This window comes from Brachyhypopomus gauderio, chromosome 17, assembly GCF_052324685.1.
Source record: "Brachyhypopomus gauderio isolate BG-103 chromosome 17, BGAUD_0.2, whole genome shotgun sequence".
Classification (NCBI taxonomy): domain Eukaryota; kingdom Metazoa; phylum Chordata; class Actinopteri; order Gymnotiformes; family Hypopomidae; genus Brachyhypopomus; species Brachyhypopomus gauderio.
This window is the reverse complement of record NC_135227.1, coordinates 6,046,645-6,070,424: the sequence shown is the minus strand read 5'-3', so window position 1 is coordinate 6,070,424 and position 23,780 is coordinate 6,046,645. Positions and strand designations below refer to the sequence as shown.

At 40.6% G+C, this 23,780-nt stretch overlaps 1 protein-coding gene and 2 long non-coding RNA genes across 10 annotated transcripts in view; 1 reads left to right on the top strand and 2 right to left on the bottom strand.

The window, feature by feature from the left end:
- Window positions 1-1,058: 1,058 nt before the first annotated feature.
- On the bottom strand, window positions 1,059-2,703 carry LOC143480199 (uncharacterized). The gene is made up of 3 exons (XR_013121804.1): window positions 2,567-2,703; window positions 1,967-2,232; window positions 1,059-1,360 (listed from the first exon to the last, which is right to left on the bottom strand). It is a non-coding gene; the product is annotated as an uncharacterized LOC143480199 (long non-coding RNA).
- Window positions 2,704-8,507: 5,804 nt separating this feature from the next.
- Window positions 8,508-14,610, bottom strand: LOC143480482 (uncharacterized). Of its 4 annotated transcripts, XR_013121835.1 has the most exons (5): window positions 14,471-14,610; window positions 14,252-14,328; window positions 13,921-14,160; window positions 9,323-9,468; window positions 8,508-9,239 (listed from the first exon to the last, which is right to left on the bottom strand). It is a non-coding gene; the product is annotated as an uncharacterized LOC143480482 (long non-coding RNA). The 4 variants fall into 4 exon arrangements; XR_013121834.1 differs by having other exon boundaries at window positions 13,921-14,328; XR_013121832.1 differs by lacking the exon at window positions 14,471-14,610 and having other exon boundaries at window positions 14,252-14,440.
- Window positions 12,128-23,780, top strand: part of meis2a (Meis homeobox 2a) — a 35,453-nt gene continuing 23,800 nt past the window's right edge. For 2 of the 5 annotated variants that reach the window (XM_076978204.1, XM_076978200.1), the window contains exons 1-7: window positions 14,621-14,942; window positions 15,238-16,054; window positions 16,525-16,757; window positions 17,547-17,688; window positions 18,147-18,197; window positions 18,739-18,789; window positions 19,260-19,409. In XM_076978204.1, the coding sequence (XP_076834319.1) occupies window positions 16,043-16,054; window positions 16,525-16,757; window positions 17,547-17,688; window positions 18,147-18,197; window positions 18,739-18,789; window positions 19,260-19,409 (639 nt within the window). In that variant the 5' untranslated portion in view covers window positions 14,621-14,942; window positions 15,238-16,042. Of the gene's footprint in view, window positions 12,291-14,620; window positions 14,943-15,237; window positions 16,055-16,094; window positions 16,328-16,524; window positions 16,758-17,546; window positions 17,689-18,146; window positions 18,198-18,738; window positions 18,790-19,259; window positions 19,410-23,780 lie in introns of those variants that run through there. The other 3 variants (XM_076978202.1, XM_076978201.1, XM_076978203.1) reach the window with 3 other exon arrangements.

The window sequence follows — 23,780 nt, the reverse complement described above, 5'->3', positions numbered from 1 at the left end:
TTTTTTCTCTCTCTCTCACTTACGCGTTTCCTCTCACAGCATGGCATATGGCAGGAACAGGCTGAACCGTCACATTTGCAGCGGAAATGAAACTGATTCTGAATTCTTTACAAAAAGTTATACAAATTTAGAGCTTGAACCACTTTCTAGCCAAAAGAGCCATCAACCACGAAGATGACAGGAAGAAGGTACATGTTTCAAACATTTAACATACCTCTTGCATATTTCTGCTTTTCTAAATGAATACCTGCTAAAACACAGGCTACATACTGTATATCCTAAGTCTTACTGTAATGTGTTTCTTTCGCACGCACGCACACCAATTCTTACACCATATGCGTACCGATCCATGCAGTACATCCTGCCTTTGTGGACTGTCATTAGCACCCTTGTCCCCCCCCCCCGGCTGTGGCCAGTGATGTGGAAGAGCGTCTACTGTCCTGGTCTCCAATGAAGGTGCAATATGCTCACTGTTATTCCACAATCATTTGCACCAAGCCCTTGCAATGAAATCATCAGCTCATTTGCTCTCAATGTGGTCTCATATTCTCCCCGATCACAACCAGTAACTCTACCAAAGTCATGATCATTATGGGCACCTTATGGAGTATTGAGTCATTAGACGCCTTATCTCAGTAACATTTCAGGCTTTTTAAATATACAAAGCTCACTCAAGATAGTTTTGTTGAAAGTATTTGGGTTGGGGGAATCGTAATTAACAATAAAGCTATACTACTACTACTACTACTGTGCTGTGTTGACCATGGGAAAATCTAAAATGACTAAATGTATAAAAATTTACAGCTCTACTGTCTCTGGCTGCTACGACAGAACACTAAATATTGCTTCAACAAGCCCAAAACAAACAGCATAAAACCTTAAAAAGATATTGTGTGAATGAGTTATTGGGAATTTTAAACCCGATGGCCTTTTTTGCAGGACATGGAGCCAGTATGTACGTATGTTATTTGTAGCACACTAAAGAACCACACCAGTAAACAGTGGCAGAAAACAGTGAAACTAACTTTATTGGTTACCAAGCTAACAATGGCCTTAGTTTATGCTACACTGGGTTGTGGCTTCAAGGCTGATTGATCTGTGTAAACTGTAACGATCCACTGGCTGATTGAACTGAATCAGTTAATTAATTGATTAGTCATCATACAGTATATGGCACCTATGTTGATATGTCCTTTGGCCTCCAGGTAAAAGCTGAGTTCATGCACACATCTGCAGGAAGATCGTTGTGTCCTTCCTGTCAGCATCTGGTGATGGAGCAGCTGTGTGTCTCTGTTCACTTGTTCCAAATCCCTCAGTGATCTGCAGGTCTTCACTGGGCACCTGCGACTTTTACAGCAAACTAGGTGTCAATGGAAGTTTAGACTTATTAAAGCTGATCTCAACTAAACTTCAGTGCAGTATTCATGCAGTATATGCAACACACAGCCGTGTACACACTCACAGATATGCAACACACAGCCATGTACACACTCACAGATATGCAACACACAGCAGTGTACACACTCACAGATATGCAACACACAGCCATGTACACACTCACAGATATGCAACACTTAACTGTACACACTCACAGATATGCAACACATAACAGTATTCACACTAACAGCTGCAATACACAGCTGTATACACACACATCTTCACTACACACTACAATATACACACTCACAAATACACAATACACAGCAGTATACACACAGCTACACAACACACAGCAGTGTACACACTCACAACTACACAACTCTTTGGCAGAAATGTCTTAAAACAGCACCACCCTTGCTGTGGAATAACGTCGGGAAAATCTATTATGTATCATGTCCTGTAAGGGACAGTGGGGGCTTGTCAATACCCCTGTCTCTAAGTCCGACGCTAATGCTGCATATATGAATATTTCTGTGTATATTAGCAGATATAAATAGATGGCCTTTAGGTGCTGCCTATCACTCACCATCAGCAGGGCAGGACGTGCCGGCCGCTCCGTGGCTCCTGTAGAAGACACGGTGGAGGAGCCCGGCCAGGGGAGAGCAGGAACGTGGGCCCGGGCCTCCCTCAGCTTCCGCAGGCAAGCAGGACATTTTTGTTCTCACTGACACGCGAACATTAGCTGCTCTACGTGCGTGCATCTGTAGTGCTTGTTCACTTCATGAAACTTCTGCAGTATGAAATAATCCAAATGATTAAACTTGTCACCTTCTCCTATGAGGCCCGAATTCCCTGAGAGACAGAGAGAGAGAGAGAGAGAGAGAGAGAGAGAGAGAGTGAGAGAGAGAGAGAGAGAGAGAGAGAGATCCTTGAGGGGGTTACGTCACACCTCTGCCAAAGCCCACTACAGCACCTGGAGCACAGACATGTTGTCAGAGTGCATTAATCTTCCCACCATTCAATACAGATTCCTTTCATAAGCAATTTCACTCATTAGAGAGAGTGTGCACACAGAGAGGCAACTACAAATTAACAAGCTAAAATATATAATTCACAGATGGATGCCTTAGGACCACATGCTCCTGCTTTTTGAGTGAGTTTGTTGTATTTTATAACTGACTCCTACCTGGAGATTGCTATAAGAGCAGTCCGAGTCAACTCTCAGCAATGCCTACTGGGTTAGAGGTGTCACAGCACCTGGTGTTCAAAACAGGTAGCATATCAAACACGCTTTAGGTATGGAATTTTAAAAAGTGATCAAATACATATGTGATATTTACATACAGTACATGTCGTACCAATATAAAACGATTCTGTAGGAGATGAGCAATTGTGCAATTTTAGAGATAACATCTCCATTCTCCCAGGAAATCATATAAAACCAGACAAGTAGGTTTTAACATATTTAACATATGTTAATTTTTATCTTAATGTTTTGTCTTACTAGGGTTTTGTGGACTTGTACATACACATGGAAATAATAATAGTTGTGCAGTATTTTATATAGTAAAGTAACACTTTACTATTTTATATAGTAAAGAAATTAACTGTGTGACTTGCCTGAAATTTCATGTCTTTGAGCTCCACGATTTTATAATAAATGTGTTACTGTTAACTGCACCAGCCATAACTCATAACATTTTTTGTCTTATTTACTATACATTAAACATTTTTTTGTCTCATGTTTAATATACATCTTGATTAATCCTAGTCTTAGTAAAGAGGAAAAATCTCTTTGCTGCCCTTTGGCTCCTCAACCTGAGCAGGTCGTCTCCTTCAGTGACATCCTGTAGAGGACAGCCATGTCTTTGGGTTTCTCTGGGGGACATATTACAACACATCTGCCTTTGAAGCTATTTATTCTGCCACCAAATGAAATGGATGCTCAGTGCGGGGACGTGCTAGCCAGCAGAGGGTCAGTAGACCCAAACGTTTTATAACTTCTGTTAGAGGAGATGTAAAGTAGCAGTCTGAATGCTTACTACAGCATCTGAAAGGCAGGTCACATATCCAACGAGGACGTACAAGGCTTATTAGCTCATTTAAGTCTTTGTGACTCCCTTCAGACTGACTCCCTTCAGACAGAGTGACTCACTCTTCATATGGAGAGCGTGTTCAAAGTGAGGCTCATGTTTCTGTGGAGGGACAGAGAAACCCACTCTACATCTGCATGATTCTTTTTTTTTATATGTTCACCTCCATGTCTGGGTAGATTTCCTTAACCTGCTCACCCACAAGAAGCCGTTACACAGTTCAATCAGGCTTTCTAATAAACTGACCTGTGCTTTAATGACTAATTCATTGTCTCCTTTATTACCTTCATGGGCATAAACTGGATTAATGGCTTGAGTGAGGTTAAAAACAGGACCACTCTGCTTTCTCTCCATCCATTATCAATCATTCTTTAGCTTCTTCAAAGGAGAAGAGCAGCGGAAATTGAAAGAAAACGAGTCAGCGTCTTGATGGAGGTAGGTGGGGGAACGTCTGGCCGATAGGGAGGAATATCCTTGGGTTTTACTGTGAATTAAGCCGATAAGAGACTTTCCACAGAGCGCAGAGCTTGTAACTGTAGGTCAGTAAGAGATTAGCAATGTACATCGGCCCTTTTAAACCCCACCGCTCTATTGAAAGGTATGTGCAAAAATAGCTAATTCTTGGAACATAATATCATCATATTGATATTTTCCCTCAAGAAGGGTGAATCCAAGCATATGAATACATGTTTAATACTATACTGGTCATTCAATATATATGCATTTCACTTGCACACAATAACTTTGACACAGAACCACTGCAAAAGACGACAAGAACTTTTTCTAAAGCTAGAATTTCACTCCAGCCTGAAAGGGATGCCAACTTGCTGGAACACAAAGTTTTCTTCTCTATAAATCTGCAACAAGACAGGAAAAGGGACCTGAATTTAATATTTCATCTAACTTTTTATCTTGGTGTTTGACAGTTACTGTAGTGTCCTTTCCTTATCCTGCAGCCCTGGTATTTTATTCATAAATTCCTAGAAGGGAGTGAGATGGAGAGAGTGTGAGCGAGAGACGGAGAAAAAGAGAGACTGGAGAAGAGGAGAAAAAAAAAAGAGAAGAGAGGGAGGAGACGACCAGGAAGCGACAGAACGAGAGAAGGCCAAGCAGAGGCTGCGTAAGTTCTTTGTTTACCATTTTCTCCCCCTCTCACACATATGTGCAGCACAATCTGTGGCCCCTCTCTCTTAGCACAGTCATTTCTGACACACTTAATGATTTACTGTACAGTATGCCATGCCAGATGATTGGTGACATGTAGGATGGCTGAATAGGGAAGCACTAGGCAGCTTTCTGGAGGGGGGGGGGGGGGTGTCTGGGATTCGGGGACGCCTTGAAGATGGCAATTCATTATATTTAAGACAGGTATGACATCCTTCTTCAAGGAAGCAGTACCCATACATATCGAGGGGGTGATTTTTTTTTTGTGGTCATAGTAGGGAGGGGTAGGTAAGTACAAAGGAATGCCTGGCTGTTTTTGGAGATGACATAAAGATAGGGGGGAGGGAAATGATGGCGGGAGGCTGCAAAATAATGGGTAATGGAGGAATTTAGCCCGAGGCTATATGCCTGCTTTGCCTACTTCTGTATAACTAGTATATTTATAATTCAAATACATACCTTTAATAATTAACAACCATTGAATATTAAAGGAGAATACAAGATTTCACGAAGAGACATAGTTGGGAGAGAATGCATTAAATTTCAATTCTGGGTGCGTCGAGGAACAAAGAGATAACCGGGGAAGTGAAAGTTGACGACTGTTTTCGCCCCGTCCCTCCTCACAGGCAGGACAGCCACGTATAAGACAGGCCAGGCCCATCGTTATCCTGAGCTGTGCCATTACAACAGAAGATTTAATACCATCACAGCGGGAGTCCTGCTAACACAATGACATGCGTGTTTAATTTTGCATCATTTGCAGTGAAATTGCTTACAACTGGTTATATACACAAGGTAGCAAGCTTGTTACACACTACAAATAGACCCCGATTCTAACTTAAAATGTATTTGGTACTTTGAATGTATCCGTCTTAGGAGTGGAGGTTAGAGCATCCTGGGTTATTTTGGATGGGCCTGGCATTTTCATGTTAGCACACTGGATAAATATGTAGGCCTACTGTTCCAGTTAAAGTCAAGCTAACTGTGGCCACACCAGTCTGTTTTTAATGGCAGTTTTTCACCTAGAAACCTGATCTTGAGTATTTTTAATAGAATATTTCATATGAATTAATCTATATGTTGGTGAATGAATTCTAACTGCCATAACTTAATGTTTGCATTACAGTGATTGAGGTGTTATTATTTGCTTTTACACTGTAACTCATTCCAGTTATATGGCAATGTTGGTTAAAGGGAATCTGGCTAATGTAAGAGTCTACGTACCATTTCGAATAGCTGTAATCCTACCACCACCCCCCCCCCCCCCCCCCCCCCCCCAAACCCACCACCCCCCCATCTGATTTCAGGAGCTGATATTTCGTGTAGCACTCTACTCCAGCCAAACCAAACATATAACATGTCCAAACCTGTGACGAGTTGTTGCGCAAACATGCTGACCCCCGCTGAACAAGTCATGCTTTTAAAATCAATAAAGAGCAGCCCATGCTAAATGACATGGCAACGGTGAGCAGCAGGAGACCTGCACGGACTCTAGAACCTTCTAGCCACAGCTGTTTTGCTCACACCAAGCAAGGCTCTACCAGGACCGCCACAGGGTGCACAGCTGGACAGCTTATATATGACTTGGTGACTAAGAATTTGTAAGTTGATTGTTAATGCCATTTTTGTTCATGAAAAGATCAGTGATCTAATTAAATCATTCCAAACTCACATGTAAACATAGAGCACACCTTTGTGGAAAAAGTAACATTTTTTGGCTTGTCTAGCTCGAACTAGCATGATGCTGGCAGGAAGACTCTGTCAAGTAAGTAATGTGTTCAGTGGGCATATGCTGTATATAATATAACCTATAGTAAGGCACTGCCACTGGTGATTTCAGGGAAAGTTTTTGTATTTGCTGGAATAGGCCTAATGTTTTATTTTTAGCTTTAAAAGTTGCTGTGAACCAACTGACCATCCAGAAATCAAATCTGAGTCTGGGCCTGACCGCCTCATGCCTTTCTCCACATCGCTGTAACGAGGCTCACGAGGAGACGACTTTTCAGTAACGCACTTGAATGCCCTACATATGAAGCTGCGAGGAGTCAACCCCGAACACTGAGCACAGTATCTGGTTTGATTAGCTTAACACTGGTACAGCTCTCATGGGAGTGCTGCGATACCACAGCATGGATGCGTGGTATACTGGGACACGTAAATACCATTTTAGAGAGAGAGGTCCCAAGCTGATATCAGAAACTGCAAATTCAAATGCATTATCCTTATTTGTCAGCGAATGTTCTCTGAATGCAACAATTTGCATATGCTTAATAATACGCAAGGACTGTCTGCATAGGCAACATGACAAGACAGGCCTCTTTGATGTAGCTTATGCATATTGAAAACCCACAAGAGAAATCACTTTCATTATTCATTCATGTTTAGATTCAGTTTCGCATGTTTTGGTTGTTTTGCACTCTGAGATGTTTTACTGTAGTTGTGCTTTTCCTCATTTTCATAGATCCGAGTTTTTTTTTAAGCATATGCATTATTACCAGTAAACCAGTCAGCAATGAACACAGTGTGAGTTTATATATAAATGTATTCCATACACACAAAACTAGTCCAATTTGCCATTTTTGTGGCTGCAAATATATCACTTTGGCCCAGAACAGTGCCGCCATTTGTGTTCAGATCCTAGGGAGTCTCTCTGTCCGAAACCCCACGACATCCTTGAATCTGAAATCTTACTTGTTTAATTCACATGCAAACTCAGTCCTGTTAGGGTCTCCCAGTAGTTGGTGTCCTGGCACCTGAGCACTGTTGCACCTCGTTCCCGGGCCGTTGTAGCCACGCCGGTGTGACGACGCTCCTCGGGGGCTGATCTGGGCTCGGGCTCCGCGGTGCACCCGGAAGTCAAACTCCTCGTGCTCTAAGTGCCGCCCATCTTGTGTCTCCACTTGAGTCCTCTCACCTTGTGACAGTCTGTCAGGAGCTCAGCCACAGGCCATAGTGTAACAAAGGCGACGGGTTGCCAGAATGCAGCCTGACTCCTTCTCACTGGGAAAGTTCCACAACAAACTTTCGACAAGTATGAGTTTGTTGAGCGCTGCAGCCATATAATTTAATGTAGACCAGAACACGTGGCTGTATGTTTTATTTGTTGTCCTTCTTGCTATAAATCCAGTGTCTTTTGTACCTACGTTGCTCAAACATCCTTTATTATTTCTGTTTAAAGGCTTTGCAAATAATTTTTCACAAACCCTCAAATTCTTTCCCTTCAATCAGTTACATTTTTTTAATATTCATAGTTCTGTAAAAATGTATTATTATAGTCTAATATAGTTAACTATTATGGAGTTGTTGCTATTTTCAGGCAACTTTTATGTGCTTTTGAGATGCATTACTTGAATGTTGGAGAAAATAAATAGAAAAACAACATTATTAATACATCATGCTATAATGTCTCATTTTAATGTTGTATAATTTTTTGAAGCCTATATTATGTAACTATGAAGAGCTAAACCATACAGATGAAGTTTGGATGGTGGACTAACCTGTACTGTTCCAGAAGGGTGCATTACAGATAAGGATTTTTAGCTTAGAAGTACAGTTGATTTGTAACCTGAAACCCAGAACCTCAGTCCGATTACACCGAGGTCCCTCCCATTTATTTTATGCTAGCCAATCCCCCTCCTTCCATCTTCAGGCTTATGTAATGAGTTCGAAGATGCACTTGTTAAACAGTGAGGTATTACACTTTATGGACCCTCAATAATTAATGACTTGGCCTTATGCTGAGTGAATATTTACATGTAAAGTATCCCTTAGAGCCGTCCGTAAGCTACAGGGAGGGAAGTGTGTTTATAATGTTAAACTCTCACACATCTTAGAATCTGGATTTTGCCTCCAACCATTTCACACTCCAACCACAGCATTGCACACATTTATTGCATCATAATCATACATATCCTCGCATCAATAGGATCAAAGGATTTTTCTTGCTACGATGTATCTAAATAAATGTTCCAGCTGTAGCTGTGGACAAATGGCTGATACTGTGTCTCTTTTTTATGGTAAGCATTAAAGCTGCAGAGTAGCATGACTGTAGTGGCTACATTTTAAGACAACATACGACAATAAAAAAAATCTCAGGTGCCAACACACATACTCCACCTCATATTTCCATATCCCATTTTCAAAGATCACATGGCATTTTATGGTCAATACAAATAGACTGTAATTGCAGCGTTACCATTCAGTGCTGCTCTGTAACTGGTGTGATCCTGAGACGTATCCTACAGATGACGACTTTCTGCAAGAATAACCGTCTTTTTAACTATCAGAAAAAAGTCCTATGGCCTTTTATATTGTTCCACATAAAGTGCCTTTAACAACCTTCTGTAATGGTGTGTCCTGTACATCACACTCATTGCTGTACACAAGGAGCTCCAGAGCCTCTCCTACGCGTGCCGGAGACGAGTTACTCGTGTATGGCCGTGAGGTGCACAGTGCAAAGCTTCACACGCGTTCTGCTTGTGTGCAAAATATCGCAGGGTCTAATATTTACTAAGGGATCCAAGCCCGTCTGCTGTCACTGCCTCTGTGAGTGTCCCCGTGGCAGGCGTCTCCGTGCTGTCTCCTGTGTGGATAAGTGGCTGGCTGCAAAGGGAACGGGTTCCTTTGATATTTCACTCCTCATTTGAATCAGCGGTCCCTTTATTTGACAATGTGGCGGTAATTACCTGGGTCCCATGCTTGATCTTCCAGAACCAGGGGGAAACACTCCAAGTGGAAGGAACGGAGAGAATAAAACGGCACCCGATATGGCAACAGCATTTGTTTAAATAAACTGCAAACAAGTGTGTGGTAGTAAAGGTTTTAATTGGATCTGTATGGAGAAAAAAAAGACAATTGTATGATCTTCAGGTGTTAACATTTAACTGTAATCATGCACTTCGGGATACGTGTTTAATGATAATGCCTTTAATTGGGAGGTCAGGAATACGGGCAGGTGTCAATCTCATTTGCTGGCAGTTCTGAAGTGGACTGGCTGAAACAGAATTCACATTCTTCACCCAGGAAGGGACAGCATATTATAATATTTTTATTGGCGATGTACAAATTTAATGTAGGCTATATTGTTCACTGAGAAGAAATGAAATGTCACACTAAAATTTCATAGCAGAATTTTGCATTAGCTTTCAAAAGGACTGCAGGTTTCTAAGCTAATTAACACATTTCTCTCATAATAACGAATGCACATCCCACAACAGCAAAGTGTTCTGGGGCAATTTGGACACTTAATTATGTACCGCATGTCCGTCTGAAGTGCTGTATTCAACCGCAAACACAAGTGCCAAACTAACAGATTCCTGGTGTCCTTTCTTTCTAAGACACATTCTTGAAACAAGCTATTTAAAAAGGCTAGCACAGAGTTATTCTAAGAAGTTAACTTTAATTAATTTAAATTCAGCCTGTCATGCAATCTGAAAGCAGAAACAAAAAATGTTTTTGAAACAGTTTTATTACGGTTCTAGCAATTTCACACATATCTTCTGAAACCATTATCTCGGAAATTGTAACAGTAAGCAAGTCTCCACACGTGTACCTGACTGTGGTGCTCACGTAAATGTTTTACAGTGCAAATAAATTGGTCTGTAGTCTCGAAGAAGAGCTTCCATAGACAGCAGCGTGTGAAGAACACCTCACGTCGCTTTTTAACGTTTTCTTTTGTTGCTATTGGACCGGAATCCACAGAGACCGACCAAGCCAGTGTCCACGCCTTCGGTATCAGCGGGAAATGCCTATCGGGATGAATTTTTCAATTGCAGCTAAAAGCCAAGATCATAAACGTGGAGTATCACGTTTGGACTGTGATCGTGTGGAAGCTACTATGAATAACGTGGCGGCATGATCTCACGTTTCGTTTAAGTAGGCTAGATTTCTGCTATAAACGGATGTAGATCGCAATATACGCAGAGAAAGCCGTTAACCGAAAACACACTGCGTGTTATAATGGCTTAAATACCCGGCCTTAAGTCATGTTTCCTTGCGGGGGGGGGGGGGGGGGGGGGGCGTCTTTATTGGCCCATGTTTCTGTTTCAAAATCCGTATTAAGGTCACCGATGCGCTACTTGGCTGCTATGTAGATAAGGACCAATGTGTGCTGCGTAATAAAAACCGGCCAATATTACTGCTTTATACACCTTAAGCCAAATAAATGATGAGTGACACACACCTAACAAACGAGTCACCATGATTAACTCCTCGACATCTCGGCCCTATACTTACACTTCTGGCAATTACATCCTATAATACATCGCGATAATTCCTGGTTGCATTAATACTCTTTGGGGACTGAGAAAACACCTGATTATAGTTAATGCAGCCAAATGGGCTTTTATTTATTTATTTATTTTATAGCTCACTCTTTTGACATTTAATTCGTTAAGTCGCCAATTGATAAATAACCAAGAATTACTTTTTGATATCTAACATCAACGATCGATTGTAAATCACTTCATCTTCAAAATAACTAACTTTTATAATATCTACAAGACAAACATACAATTAGGTTATCTTAAATTTCACGATGCCTCGTTCAGTTAAGGATTTGTTTGAACTTTCCGGACCATCGCAAAATTGAAATATTTTAAGCAATTTTTGGCTCAGCCAAATAATAATTTCATTTGTAAAGATTTGGTTGACTACAGGTTACAAACAGAAAATTTTAGAAAGCAGATTTTAATTTAAAAAGGCTAAATAATAGTGCAAACCAAGTACAACAATAATATAATAATATTAACAATAATAATAATAATAATAACACTGACGAAGAAGAAGAAATTATCACAATAAAACAATGTAAATTAAATGAAGATGAAGATAGTAATATTTTAGCAAATAATAAAAAATGCGAGCTTTATTGGCCTACTAAATACTTAATTTGTAAGTATTAATATCGCAAAATCTGTACACAATTTATTTGTCCTCCAGTTTTCAATGTATGATTTTGATTTGTTCAAAACTTTGATCATATTTTATGAGTCAGGAAGCATCCACAAATACATACCTAAGTGCGGAAATGTAATATTTTAGAATAGCTAACTCGCAGAGACTATAGTCTTGGACTACGAAGTTACAGATTTTTATGCACAAAATTACAAACGAAAAACAGGTATGCTTTTTTCGACACAACTTTATTCTAAACCTTCCTGATTAGCCATTTTAACTGCATATTCGTTGTTAAAAATTTCAGTAGTTCATGCAAAACTATAAATCTAAGTATTTATGTTTTCTTTAAAAATTTTTATTGTTTGTGAGACGGAAATTTTCATGTTCCATTTTTATTAATCTGGCGTTAGCAAACAAAACGTAGGCTACCACAATCCGCCAGATGTCGCTAAAGGGCTGCATATTTTACACTGTAGGCCAGCCAAAAGGCGCTAAGATTTTTAACATTTCCATGGGAATGCCAGGGTTACATTTTGCGCCCTCCAGCCCCATCCTATCTAACCCAACCCCCACCCCAAACACACACATCCACACTTACTTCACCAATCCACACTGTACGCGATACAGTGAAAGGAAAACACGCCATTCGGACTGAAGAGTTTACAATTAGCTCCTAAACTTTTTATAAGTTGCAAAGTCTACATACAGGTAAATTAGCGTAACTTCACTTGATGTCAAAAAGTTCAACTTGATGAGGTAATTTAGATTACATTTCGCATAATAAAACTATATTAAGTGTGATCTTACTTTTTATTCATACAAATATGCACTACTAATACTAAAACTAATACTAGTTTTAGGATTTTAGGAAATATGTAGACCACTGTCTACAAACTAATAGCTCAAAACAAAGCAGAGACTGAGATCTCCAGATAAGGCGCGGTTAAACTAATCCCTGCAGATTTTCTCTGTACTAAACAGGGAAGTATTACTTTAGAAATCTGCGCCTTAATTTTGCATTTGCTGTCTCATTTAAAATGCTCTTTGCATGCTAAGGCTTCACGTAAATTTGATAGGCCTACACGCATCTGCGGGCAAAACAATCGAGATTTAAGTAAGATTTGTTTTGTGTTATGCTTTTGAGGACATTATATATATTATATTTTATATATATAATATATATATTATATATATAATATAATATTTATAAACAATTGATGATTTATGAACCTGCATATATACATCTCCATATATATATCATATATATATATATATATATATATATATATATATATATATATATATATATATATATATATATATATATATATATATATATATATATAGTTCTTATCGTTTAAAGCGTTAGGCTTTGAGGCTGAGACTGAACAGCTTTCACAGGCACAATTGTTGGTTACAATACGCACGCAGGACATGAGAGTGTTCGTGGGTTTGTGATTGTCTCACTGTTTTGCTTGAAATGGATCCTGTGCATTCTAATGAATCCGAACGCAGCTGGGCATGTCCCACGCGGACACCGAGAGCTTTAACCCTAAACTGACCTCAGTTTGACACCCCGAGATGAAATTTTACCGCCCGTTAATGTCATGTTCTGCAAGGGCGAAGGATCCGTATGTTGACCGAGTCAGGGTCCCCTGGAAAATAGTCTCCCCTTCATATCGCGCATGTTTGTTTAGGTCACTTAACTGGTTTACTGTAAAGTATCCCAAAACAACCCAAATAACATAGGCCTATTTGTGATCTTCTCAAGAAAGTTAACACTTGCATCTAACTTTAAATATGAGACTACGAGTGTATGGCATGGTTCCAAAACAGGAGATTATCACGACCTATAGTTTTTTTTTATCTCAGGGAAACTTATCTTATCCTTCATAATCTCAAGGTAAGTTTGGATCTCCTGTAGCCTATTTTAATGGCTATAGAACATCTTTTTGGACGTGTTAATAATTTGAGCCATATGCGATTATCTAAATTAGACTGTGTAATAGTTGCAATTTTTCACACAATAAAAGCGTAAATATCAGTTTCACCCTAATTAGTAACTGAAGCAGTATTAGACAAGTAACCCCTGAGCGAGCTACTGGTTTTTTCAACTACACCGTGCCTACTTCAAGCAAATATCGTACACTATGCAAACTGCAGAGGCTTGAAGACGAAAAATACAACACATTCAAATGTGCAAATGCATGTAGTTCCAACTCAAAACTAAATAATCAAAATGTTTAGATAGCAGCACCGCGATCGTGCTGACCTCACCTGGTTTAAAACGACGACATCGTTCGCTCTTCTCGTCCCTAATCTCACGCGTTCTCTGATACACTCCTATTCATGGAAATGTTACTAAAGACATATGATATTCACTTACCATTTTTATCCTGGAAACGTCATTTATGTGTATGTTATTCTTTGATATTTTCGTCGCTTTTAACACAAACTGCCCGTTGTCAATGCTGCACGCGTTCTCTGCGCAGGACGCAGCAGTGGTCAAATGTGGCGCGAGCGCCCGCTCTGCGCAGTAGTCCCCCTCGCGCTCTACTGCATGCTGTGATATCCGTGCAGCCGATTGTCAGCCCTTCAGTTAGTTTTCTCGTTGTGCTCCCCTTTGCTTTTATGTCAAAAACATATTTGTTGAAAGCATTGTGAAATCTTATTTAACTGGTAATTCCATTGCAAATGCAAATAACCAAACGACTTACTTGTCTTTAGGGTAGTTTATTGACCGTATTACTGAGCTCATCCCACTCCTAGGAGAAAGTCTTCCCTAACCGGTGAACTGTTAATTCAAAAAACAAAACAGGTCACGGAGCTTTAAATGTAGCCACTTATGTGAAAACCTATCAATACGACGATGATGTCACATGCGCAGCGGTGTGTATTGTCATTGATGTGGCTAAATATTAAAAGGGATGGATGACCTCTTTCGGTTTTGAGCTCAAAAAGCGCTTGGTATTAGGGAAAAGGGCCAGCAGTATTGCAATCGATGGCCCGGGCATTGCTCCTCCTCTAAACTTCAAGCTTTCCTCATGATTGATGATCTTGGGGCGCTTTGATAATTGACTACTCCGAGGTAAGGCACAGATTTCTATCTTGAGATGTGATTGGACGAAAGACACATTTAAACACTTTCCCTAAAAACATTTTTTTTTCTGCGTGGGAAAGTTCATTTTAATCCAAAAGGGGTGCTCAATAAGTACTAACAAGCAAAATAACTCATATTTAGAACAGTAACTAGAGATTAGGGATTGCAACAACCAGTCGTTTAGATTGGTTTGACCGACCCTGGAAACAGAAGCCGCACACTTAGATATCAAAAAAGCTTGGAGAATAGGCTGTACTTCTGACTGAAACCTCCGACATACTGGACAGTGCTTGTGGTGGCCTTGTAAGGTATATTTCATTATCTTTTCTTTCATAAAGCTATGTTGTATATCTTTAACCGGAGAACAAATGCATAGCCGAAATTCGCAGATATTTATAGAAGGGGTAAAGTATCAAAATATGTTTTATTCAAAATATGCTAGTAGACTAGACAAGAAGAGCAAAGTGTATTGTAGTCTAATTGGCTAAATGCATTTTTATATCTTAACTAGATGCACAATCGTGTTGATATCATTGCTAAAACGCAATGCACATTAATGCACAAAAGGAGTTTTAAGTGTTTTCCCCTTTCTTTCCATTTCAGATACTCCAGCCTCTTATCGGCGGTGGGAAGTAGCCTATGCGCTGTGTTGTCGGGCTCCCCCCGTGCGGAGTTGAAGCCGTCCTCGTGCACGCTCTGCATATCACAGGGTTTGGTCTCCTCTCCCCGTGTAGCTGCTGCACGACTGGCTATGGCCAGCACTACTTCCGGGTTCCGTCATTTCATTCTCCCGCCGATCAGCGCAGCGAACTGACTCTGTTCTATAAGCAAGCCAGCAGCCAACCTGCCAACACTCGCTGACACTCACTCATCTCAGACTGCGAGATAGACCAATACCTACCGGGTAAAGGAGAGATCTGAACCGCAATCTTTTAATACACATCGCTCTTTTTCTTTTTTAGAGTAATAATAAAACAAGAAAGCGACGGCGGAGGCATTAAGGAGACGCGGAGTTGTTGGATGAAAACGGACTAAAAAGATTCATCCTCTCTTGAACATCATCACCGACCATCATTCATTCATTACCTTGACAACCTCTGGCTTTGATTGACAGCTGGAGTGGCAAAAAGCCATGAGACACGACAGTTTAGTTACATGCAGGTTGTTGATGGGCCGATTGTGACCTTCAGTTTGGTTCTTGGTGTTTTTTTTTTTCTTTTTGAGCAAGGAGGAAAACAAGAAAAATTGCAAAACTCTTCCTGATGCCCGTGCTCGGTCTGAACTATATTGGAGAATAGGAGAATTCACGAAGTTGCTTGAAAAGGGGATCTTGCCACTAAATCACTTTCTTACCAGACTGGGATATTAAACATACGACACATCTAGGAGTTTATTGGAGCGCAGCCTGATGGCGCAAAGGGTAGGTTTTAAATCTCCAACACTTACCTACACAAATCCACTATAGGAGGGCCTCGTCTGTCGCTCTCCGCAGGACGGTGACGGTTAATTTACTATCTACTGCTATCTAAGGCATTTTATTTGACAATTTCGCCGAATCTCAACTTCTCAAGCGCCGTGACAGCCTGTGGTACACCGGCGGACCCGACAGCTTTCTGCAGCACTTTTAACGGAAGACTTAAGTAATAGCTACGAAAGTAATCGGCGGAAACCTGAACTTTTAAACATGTTTTTGGTAATTACAAATAAATAGCAGAACTTTACGCTCGCACGGAAAAGTTCGTCTATTTCTAATCACGTCGCAAATGCGATTTTTGCCAGTCAAAGCCGTCTTTTCGCTTTGCTTTTATTTTAACGCGATAGCTACTTTTCTCGGAAACTGTGCATTCCGTGCACATTTATTTGACTTCACTTTCTTCTGTTTTATTCTAGTACGATGAATTGGCCCATTACGGCGGCATGGACGGGGTGGGAGTTGCGGCATCTATGTACGGGGATCCGCACGCGCCCCGGCCGCTGCCCCAAGTGCACCATCTGAACCACGGACCGCCGCTGCACGCGAGCCAGCACTACGGTGCACACGCGCCCCATCCCAACGTGATGCCCACCAGTATGGGCTCGGCTGTCAATGACGTTTTAAAGAGGGATAAAGATCAAATTTATGGGTGAGTGAAAATGATCACATTGGTGTTTCTCTTTAGTTTGTTGCTTTCACGGAGTCCGTGTGAGTTTGATGCAGAAGGACTATTAAAACACACTGAAGTATAGGAGTATTGTGTTTTGTTCAAAATTGCTGAGCTGCAAATCTCGTACGTTCTGCTCAGTATATTTTAATTTAATTTTGAGAGGGCTACACTCAGCGTTTAGGATAAGAGTATTATTTTGAAATTTAATTTCAGTATTAGGTGTACGATGAAGCTGTGTTACAGCAAACTTATATCATATAAACTTTAAATTAAACAGGAATCCAAAATTAGAAATAAAAATGATTCAAATAAAAAAAAAAAACTTGTAAAATATTTCAGACGGTCTAAACGATAAACTGACCTTTTCTCTTCATACGATAAGGCTTTGTGTTTGCAAAATCTTAGCTGGCTGAAAACAAAGTTATAAAACTGGAAGCGACTGCCCTTAAACCGACGTTATTAGCCGTGGGCACACTCGCCACTGCAAAGATAAAGTGCAAACGGCCGCGTACGTTAAGAAATCCTGAACTATAATGTCTGTTTTTGAACTTTTCACAATGTCGACAAAGCTTACAGTTCACCCGTGTGCTCCATGAGAAACGTTACTCCGTAAAGGCCAAATTACAGCTATGCTCGCGGTTATAGCTCCAATGTAAACAACCAGTAAAGCCACGAAGTATTACACTAATTTTGCGTGTGCGTATGTTAAATAAAACGCAAAAACTTAATTGCACACGGTTAGTTGATGGTGTTTTTGGCCTCTTGCAGTCACCCCCTGTTCCCCCTGCTCGCGCTGGTGTTTGAGAAGTGCGAGCTCGCGACGTGCACGCCCAGGGAGCCCGGGGTGGCAGGAGGAGACGTCTGCTCCTCCGACTCCTTCAACGAGGACATCGCAGTCTTTGCCAAACAGGTTACTTTAGACACGTATTTCTGATCATTCTTTGACGCACCAGCGTTTGCATTTGCTGTCTCATTTAAAATGCTAAGGCTTCACGTAAATTTAAATTTGATAGGCCTACATATTTATTGCAGCGTTTAACACCTGTCATTGGGCTGCGTCAAACCATTAAATATATTTTATATAAAAGGCAAAAAGAAAGAAGGATTTTATTGCGCGAAAGATTAATTCTGACCGAACTGTTAAAATATTTGAAAATTGCATTACCTTATGTACGCATGTTAAAGACTACACTTACATTTCTCTGAAATAGTTTCCGAATGGAAATTACAACCTTTATCCTGGCCTATTAACTTTATGCACGTAGTATAATTAATGACCGACAGTTTACCTAAATTGCAGTGATTGCTGTATGGCCCAGAACTGCATGGCGGGGTGAAATTAAACTGCGATTTTGTTTTTACTTTTAGGTTCGCGCAGAAAAACCTTTATTTTCTTCAAATCCAGAGCTGGACAATTTGGTAAGCTTGATTCTTGAACTGTTGGTGATTTCCAGGCAGCCGTGTAGTTGTTAGTGTGGTGAATTGGTTTTGGTGACCCGTATTATGAGTAGGTTATCGGGATGGCAAAGTAAATATGAGGGGATTTGACGCAAAAGCGCAACACAGACGCTGGACGGGCTTATTTGAAGTGAATAAGGAGGAATCTCCGAGAGGTGTGGAGTGGCAGGGCATTAGGCTACCACAGGAGGCCGTGAAGGAAGTCTCTGATTAGGTCAGACGAAGCGCCGTGCGTCCACACAGGCTCGGTTCCACCAGCCTAATCACCATTATCTGAAGTGGATTGTAATTCGCTTTTACAATGGACCTGTAGAGCGGTGCCCACGTCAAGAAGGCGAATGTACCCGTTTAACATTGCAGACAAGCATAACAAAACATTTCAAATGCTTCGTTTTGCATCCAGTATGTTTATTATTGCATTCTCTCATTTAGACAAACTGTAGCTATGGAAATACAAACGCAATGTTTAGCATAAGTAATTAACAAATTTTACTCGTTGCAGATGATACAGGCCATACAAGTATTACGGTTTCACCTTTTGGAGTTAGAGAAGGTAAAGTGTTGGTCAATTTTCTGTATTTATTTATTGCACTTGATAATTTGATGTTACTCTTAATAGTCAGGCTGAATGGTCATTGATAGATTCAGGGTGATAGAGTAATAAATAATAATATAAAAAATAAATTTATATATGCAAATCGATTAGCTCCTTATCAAAAAGGTGTGTGTATATATATATATATATATATATATATATATATATATATATATATATATAATGAGAATTTTAACCGTGTTAGTTTAGATTTAAACTGGTGAATAGAGGTGACAGGGCTCGAGCATATATATACAATGTTTATTTTTTTGCCGTCCAACTTGTTGCTCTGGTCTCCTGAGAATAATAAGACCTGCAACAATTTCACTATTGTTTCCTTGCCTCGGCCGATCGTGCCCCTTACACGTTGTTATTCATAGACTGGCTGTTGACTTTCCCACCCTAAAATGTATTCTTCTCTGCTCTAGGTGCACGAGCTCTGCGATAATTTTTGCCATCGGTACATCAGTTGTTTGAAAGGAAAAATGCCAATAGACTTAGTCATAGACGAACGGGATGGCAGTTCTAAATCCGACCACGAGGAACTCTCGGGATCGTCAACCAATTTAGCCGATCATGTAAGTAACATGGTTTTAATTGCTCTCATAAGGTTGTTGTTTAAAGATAGTAAGCTGCTTCCAGACTCTGTACTGGCCTGCAGGAGCGCGCTATTGTTTCAGGACTATTTGAACATGCCTTATACTAACATCAAGCCTAGTTGCTTTTGCCTTGGCGGAGACTGAACTTTGTTTCACCTTTTACTGTGAATAATAGCCTACTTATAACTTCGTAAAAATTTTAAATCCGGGATTGACGCCTGAATGTGGGATTATGATATTGGTTTGTAATACATGTGCGTTGGTTTGTATGGTTTTGCATGGCGATGTGTAGTGTGCTTAGATTTGCTTGCGACTTGCAGTGACCAAAGGACTGTAAGGCTTGTAAAAGCTGTGATCCCTGGTCGTGCACGTCTTTGCGCATGGTTGGCCTTAAATACAATTCAGAACAAGCGTGAACGTGAGTGAAATCACTATGAACGACCTCGAACGTGCGTTTTAGTGGTGTAGGCGAGTAAAGGACATTTGTGGCGTCTCAAACAGTCAGATATAATGTAGTTAAGTGCTGTTTTTGCACGATGTGCTTGCAAAATCAGTTGTATTGTGGCAAAAAAGCGAAGAAAGTATTTTCCACAGGTTTTATTGGCCACCGTGAAAGGCAAGTTCATAATGTTATATTAGGCCCACAGCTTGACGTTATATGCTGCTGATGTTAATGTGTTTAATTGTTTCTTATTGATCGCTTTGTGGGTTTCTTCGCAATGACTCGCACTTGCGCCTGTTTTACGGCCTTTAGATATAGATATAGTGTGTCCATTTATATGCACATGAAGTGCAGTATCTTTAAATTTGGAAATCGATTTCGTGGTTTAACCGTGTTTATTTAGGCGTAATAAATGCACCATAAATGCAGCTCACGAAGGCTGCTGTGTTAATACGTTTAATAAGTTGTACAGGGCAAAACTACAATTAAACAAACTACAGTTATCGGTGAAATGGTGGTGGTGGTGGTGGTGGGGGGGTGTATTACTACAGGGTTAATATGAATCAGCAGCTCCCAGTAATAATGACTGGAGATTGAAGTAAAGTCACTCCACTTCATATGATGGGTCTAGAATTAACATTGATGTCGGCAAGTTGGGCAACGATTAAAAAGGCCCAACATTACAACTCGCTTTGAGAATAAGTGCAGAAATGAGTCCTGCTGTTGTTTATACTGAAGAGATTAGATAAACTAGCCTGTTTAGTTTCGTGGCAGATGGTAGATGCTCAAGCCAATTTTGGCTCATAAGCAGCCATTGGGCTTGTGAGATGTACTTTTGATAATTAGGGACGTAGGTTTATAAGTCAGGCCGATTATAGGTTTATAAGTCAGGCCGATTATCTTATGGTCATTTTCACGACCACCTCATTAGGTATTTTAGTTTGGAGCGATTTATTTCTTTCATATTGTTACAGTGACGTTTTACAACTGCTAATTGAGCAGTTTGTTGTATTAAACCTGAAGTTTTTATTCTGCGTTTTTAAAGTTTGTAGGCCAGTCTTTTAGGACCACTTATATTTATATGCACCATCATAATACTGATATGCAAATCTTGACTTCAGCATCAAGATTACAGAGTAACTAACCTGCGATGTTTATGTGCAACAGTTATTGTTTTATGTGGAATGTGTATTAAACTTACTAGGTATAGATTTATAGATTAGCCAGCAGAATTTGAATATTATTTACAACACTCATTTTAGGGCTACATCTGTCTGTCTTAAAAAAAAAAACAGTGCAAGCTGTAATTCCCACAGTACACAGGCTAGTTTGCTTATTAAAGATTCTTAGGACTAATGGTGATACAGCTCTTACGACCCCGTGTCAAAAGACACAGGCCTGTCCCCTTCATTACCCAGACACTGAACAAGCAGAACACAGAACCTCAGCTCTGCTAAGCAAACACATCAAACCCATTTGAACCGGAGAGCTAGTTGCTTTGTTTTTAGTCTTTTTTGTTTTGTTTTGTTTGTTTTACACGTGCCTGTTTCATTATTCAGTCTTTTCCGCCTTGTTTTTTAAGTTGGAGATGGGCAAGCAATGTGATAGTTAGATATGCTAATTTATTTAGTTAGAATCTCTCTAGTCCATTTTTCCTTGCATTGCTATGCATTTTTAATATATAGCCCAGGGCCACAGCTCATCTGGTGAAAGTTGGTTTGCTGGGGATGTTGAGGCTTCTCACCATGAAGGAGGCAGCACACTGAACCAGTCGCCCTTTCTGCTACTCTCTCCTTCCCTCGCCTAATAAATACACGCAGGGACTAATAAATACACGTTGATTTACACTCAAAAGCTCGGTTGACTGGGCTGAATGGTTTATAGTGTTGTCAGCAGAAGAGCAAGGTCCTTGTCACAGTGTTTTTAGAGATTCACTTTATATATTTTGCATATATATATATATATATATATATATATATATATATATATATATATATATATATATATATATATATATATACACACACATATAGACATAAATACATCGGTGAAATATTTATATATATGAAACATATATATATATATATATATATATATATATATATATATATATATATATATATATATATATATATATATATATATATATATATATATATGTGTGTGTGTGTGTGTGTGTGTGTGTGTGTGTGTGTGTGTGTGTGTGTGTGTGTGTGTGTCTGCGTTTGTGAAAAGTGGGGCCAGCCCAGTTTCACGCAGTAATTGCCACATACCTTTATGTTTTAATTAATCGAATGTAATTTCACTCTTCTGTGCTACATCCAGTTAATGCAGGGGGAGGACTGAATGCTTGCTGAGTATTATCAGTGCTAATGAATTGGTCTTTGTGTGCGCTGCTACAGTTGCATGGGGTTTTTAATCAAGCGCCCTGCTCTAGCTGCAGTGCTCCCTTGCTGTTGAAATGGCTTCATGGTGCACTGCGTAGCAGGAGATCCATGGGTGTGAATGTGGGGGCCTGGGCCGGTCCGTGACTCCTCCGAGTGTTTATGGCACGTGTGTGTGGGTCCCCTGGAGGTGGCATGCAGGGTATCTGGGCTCCTGAGAACGACTCTATTTACATGTCGTTCCTTCACGTGCGCTCGTCGCACGTGACCGGCGGAGTGAGTTACATCCACGGCAATATTTCTGCTCATCCGAGGCAGCGGATTACGCTCCATTCGTAAATCAATTAAGAGTGGCCTGCTTCTCTTTCGCTCGGGACGTTTACATGGTCTTTGCTCCATGATCGACTACCGCAGGCCTCTGTGTTTGCATACATATAGCCTACAGGGCTACTGAAGCCAGTGAACCGTGCGTTTGCTTAGTTCTGGGGGTCTTCTAAATGAAGCAGCGCGCGCAGCCCTGCTCTGCTACGATTCCCCCTTTCAGGCAACACATGGTAGAATAGCCTCCGTCGTCCCTCACGGTTGTTTTGTGACGGGATGATGTCTGACTCTGCGTATCCTGTTTGATTAGTGCTGGGGAGCACAGGCCTGTTGTCAGGACTCCTCTTTGAACCAGACTGCCAGGCCACGCCCACTTGTTGCAGCGCCCAGTGTAACGCAATCTCGCACCTCTCCAAGAACTACGCGTCACCCCGGTGGACCGCAGAAACGAGCTCTTCCTCTTCCATGTGTCGAGCACTGGGATTCACTCATTGGAAATATGAATTCATTCTTATTGAGTAATCCAAATATGCTAATGTTGTTGAACATGGCTTTGGGAGTGAGCTTTGCACACTTAGAGTGAAGTGTCCCCCTCTGTACTCCCTGATCTGACTGTTTTTCATGGGAGGTACTCTCTTTAATGAACTATGCCTTATCAAAATGTAAACAGGGCAAATTTACAAGTAGTTTACTAGCACATAGTATGCTAATCAACTAATAAACAAAATAAATCAAAACTGTTTCTTATTTGATACATAGTTAATACTTAATCTATATTCTCGGTGGATAATTGATGGTCTTGTAAAAGCGCAGTACTTAAGGTCAGTCTTCTCTCTACGATCATTCAGAGGGCCTGCGTAATTATGTGTTAAACTCCACACAAAAAAAAAGAAAAGGAGGGGGGGGAGGTTTTACATGCAGGATGCATTTTGCAATACCAGGTGTGGAAGATTTATGGTGCGCAGCGTTTTGTGTGTGTCAGCAGGCAGTAGCAGCGAGTGTGTCCATCGATAGCGCGTCCTGTCTGCCTGCGCCGAGCCCTACACACGGCTGTCTGTAAATACATCACAATCCCTGGGAATCGTAGCACGAACCGGTGACGGTGCTAAATCATTTTTATTTGAGATTTTGAGGGATGGCGGGAGAAGAGGCCGGGGCGTTGGGGAGGCGGGCCGTGATGGGCAGGGCAGCTGTGTGTCTGTG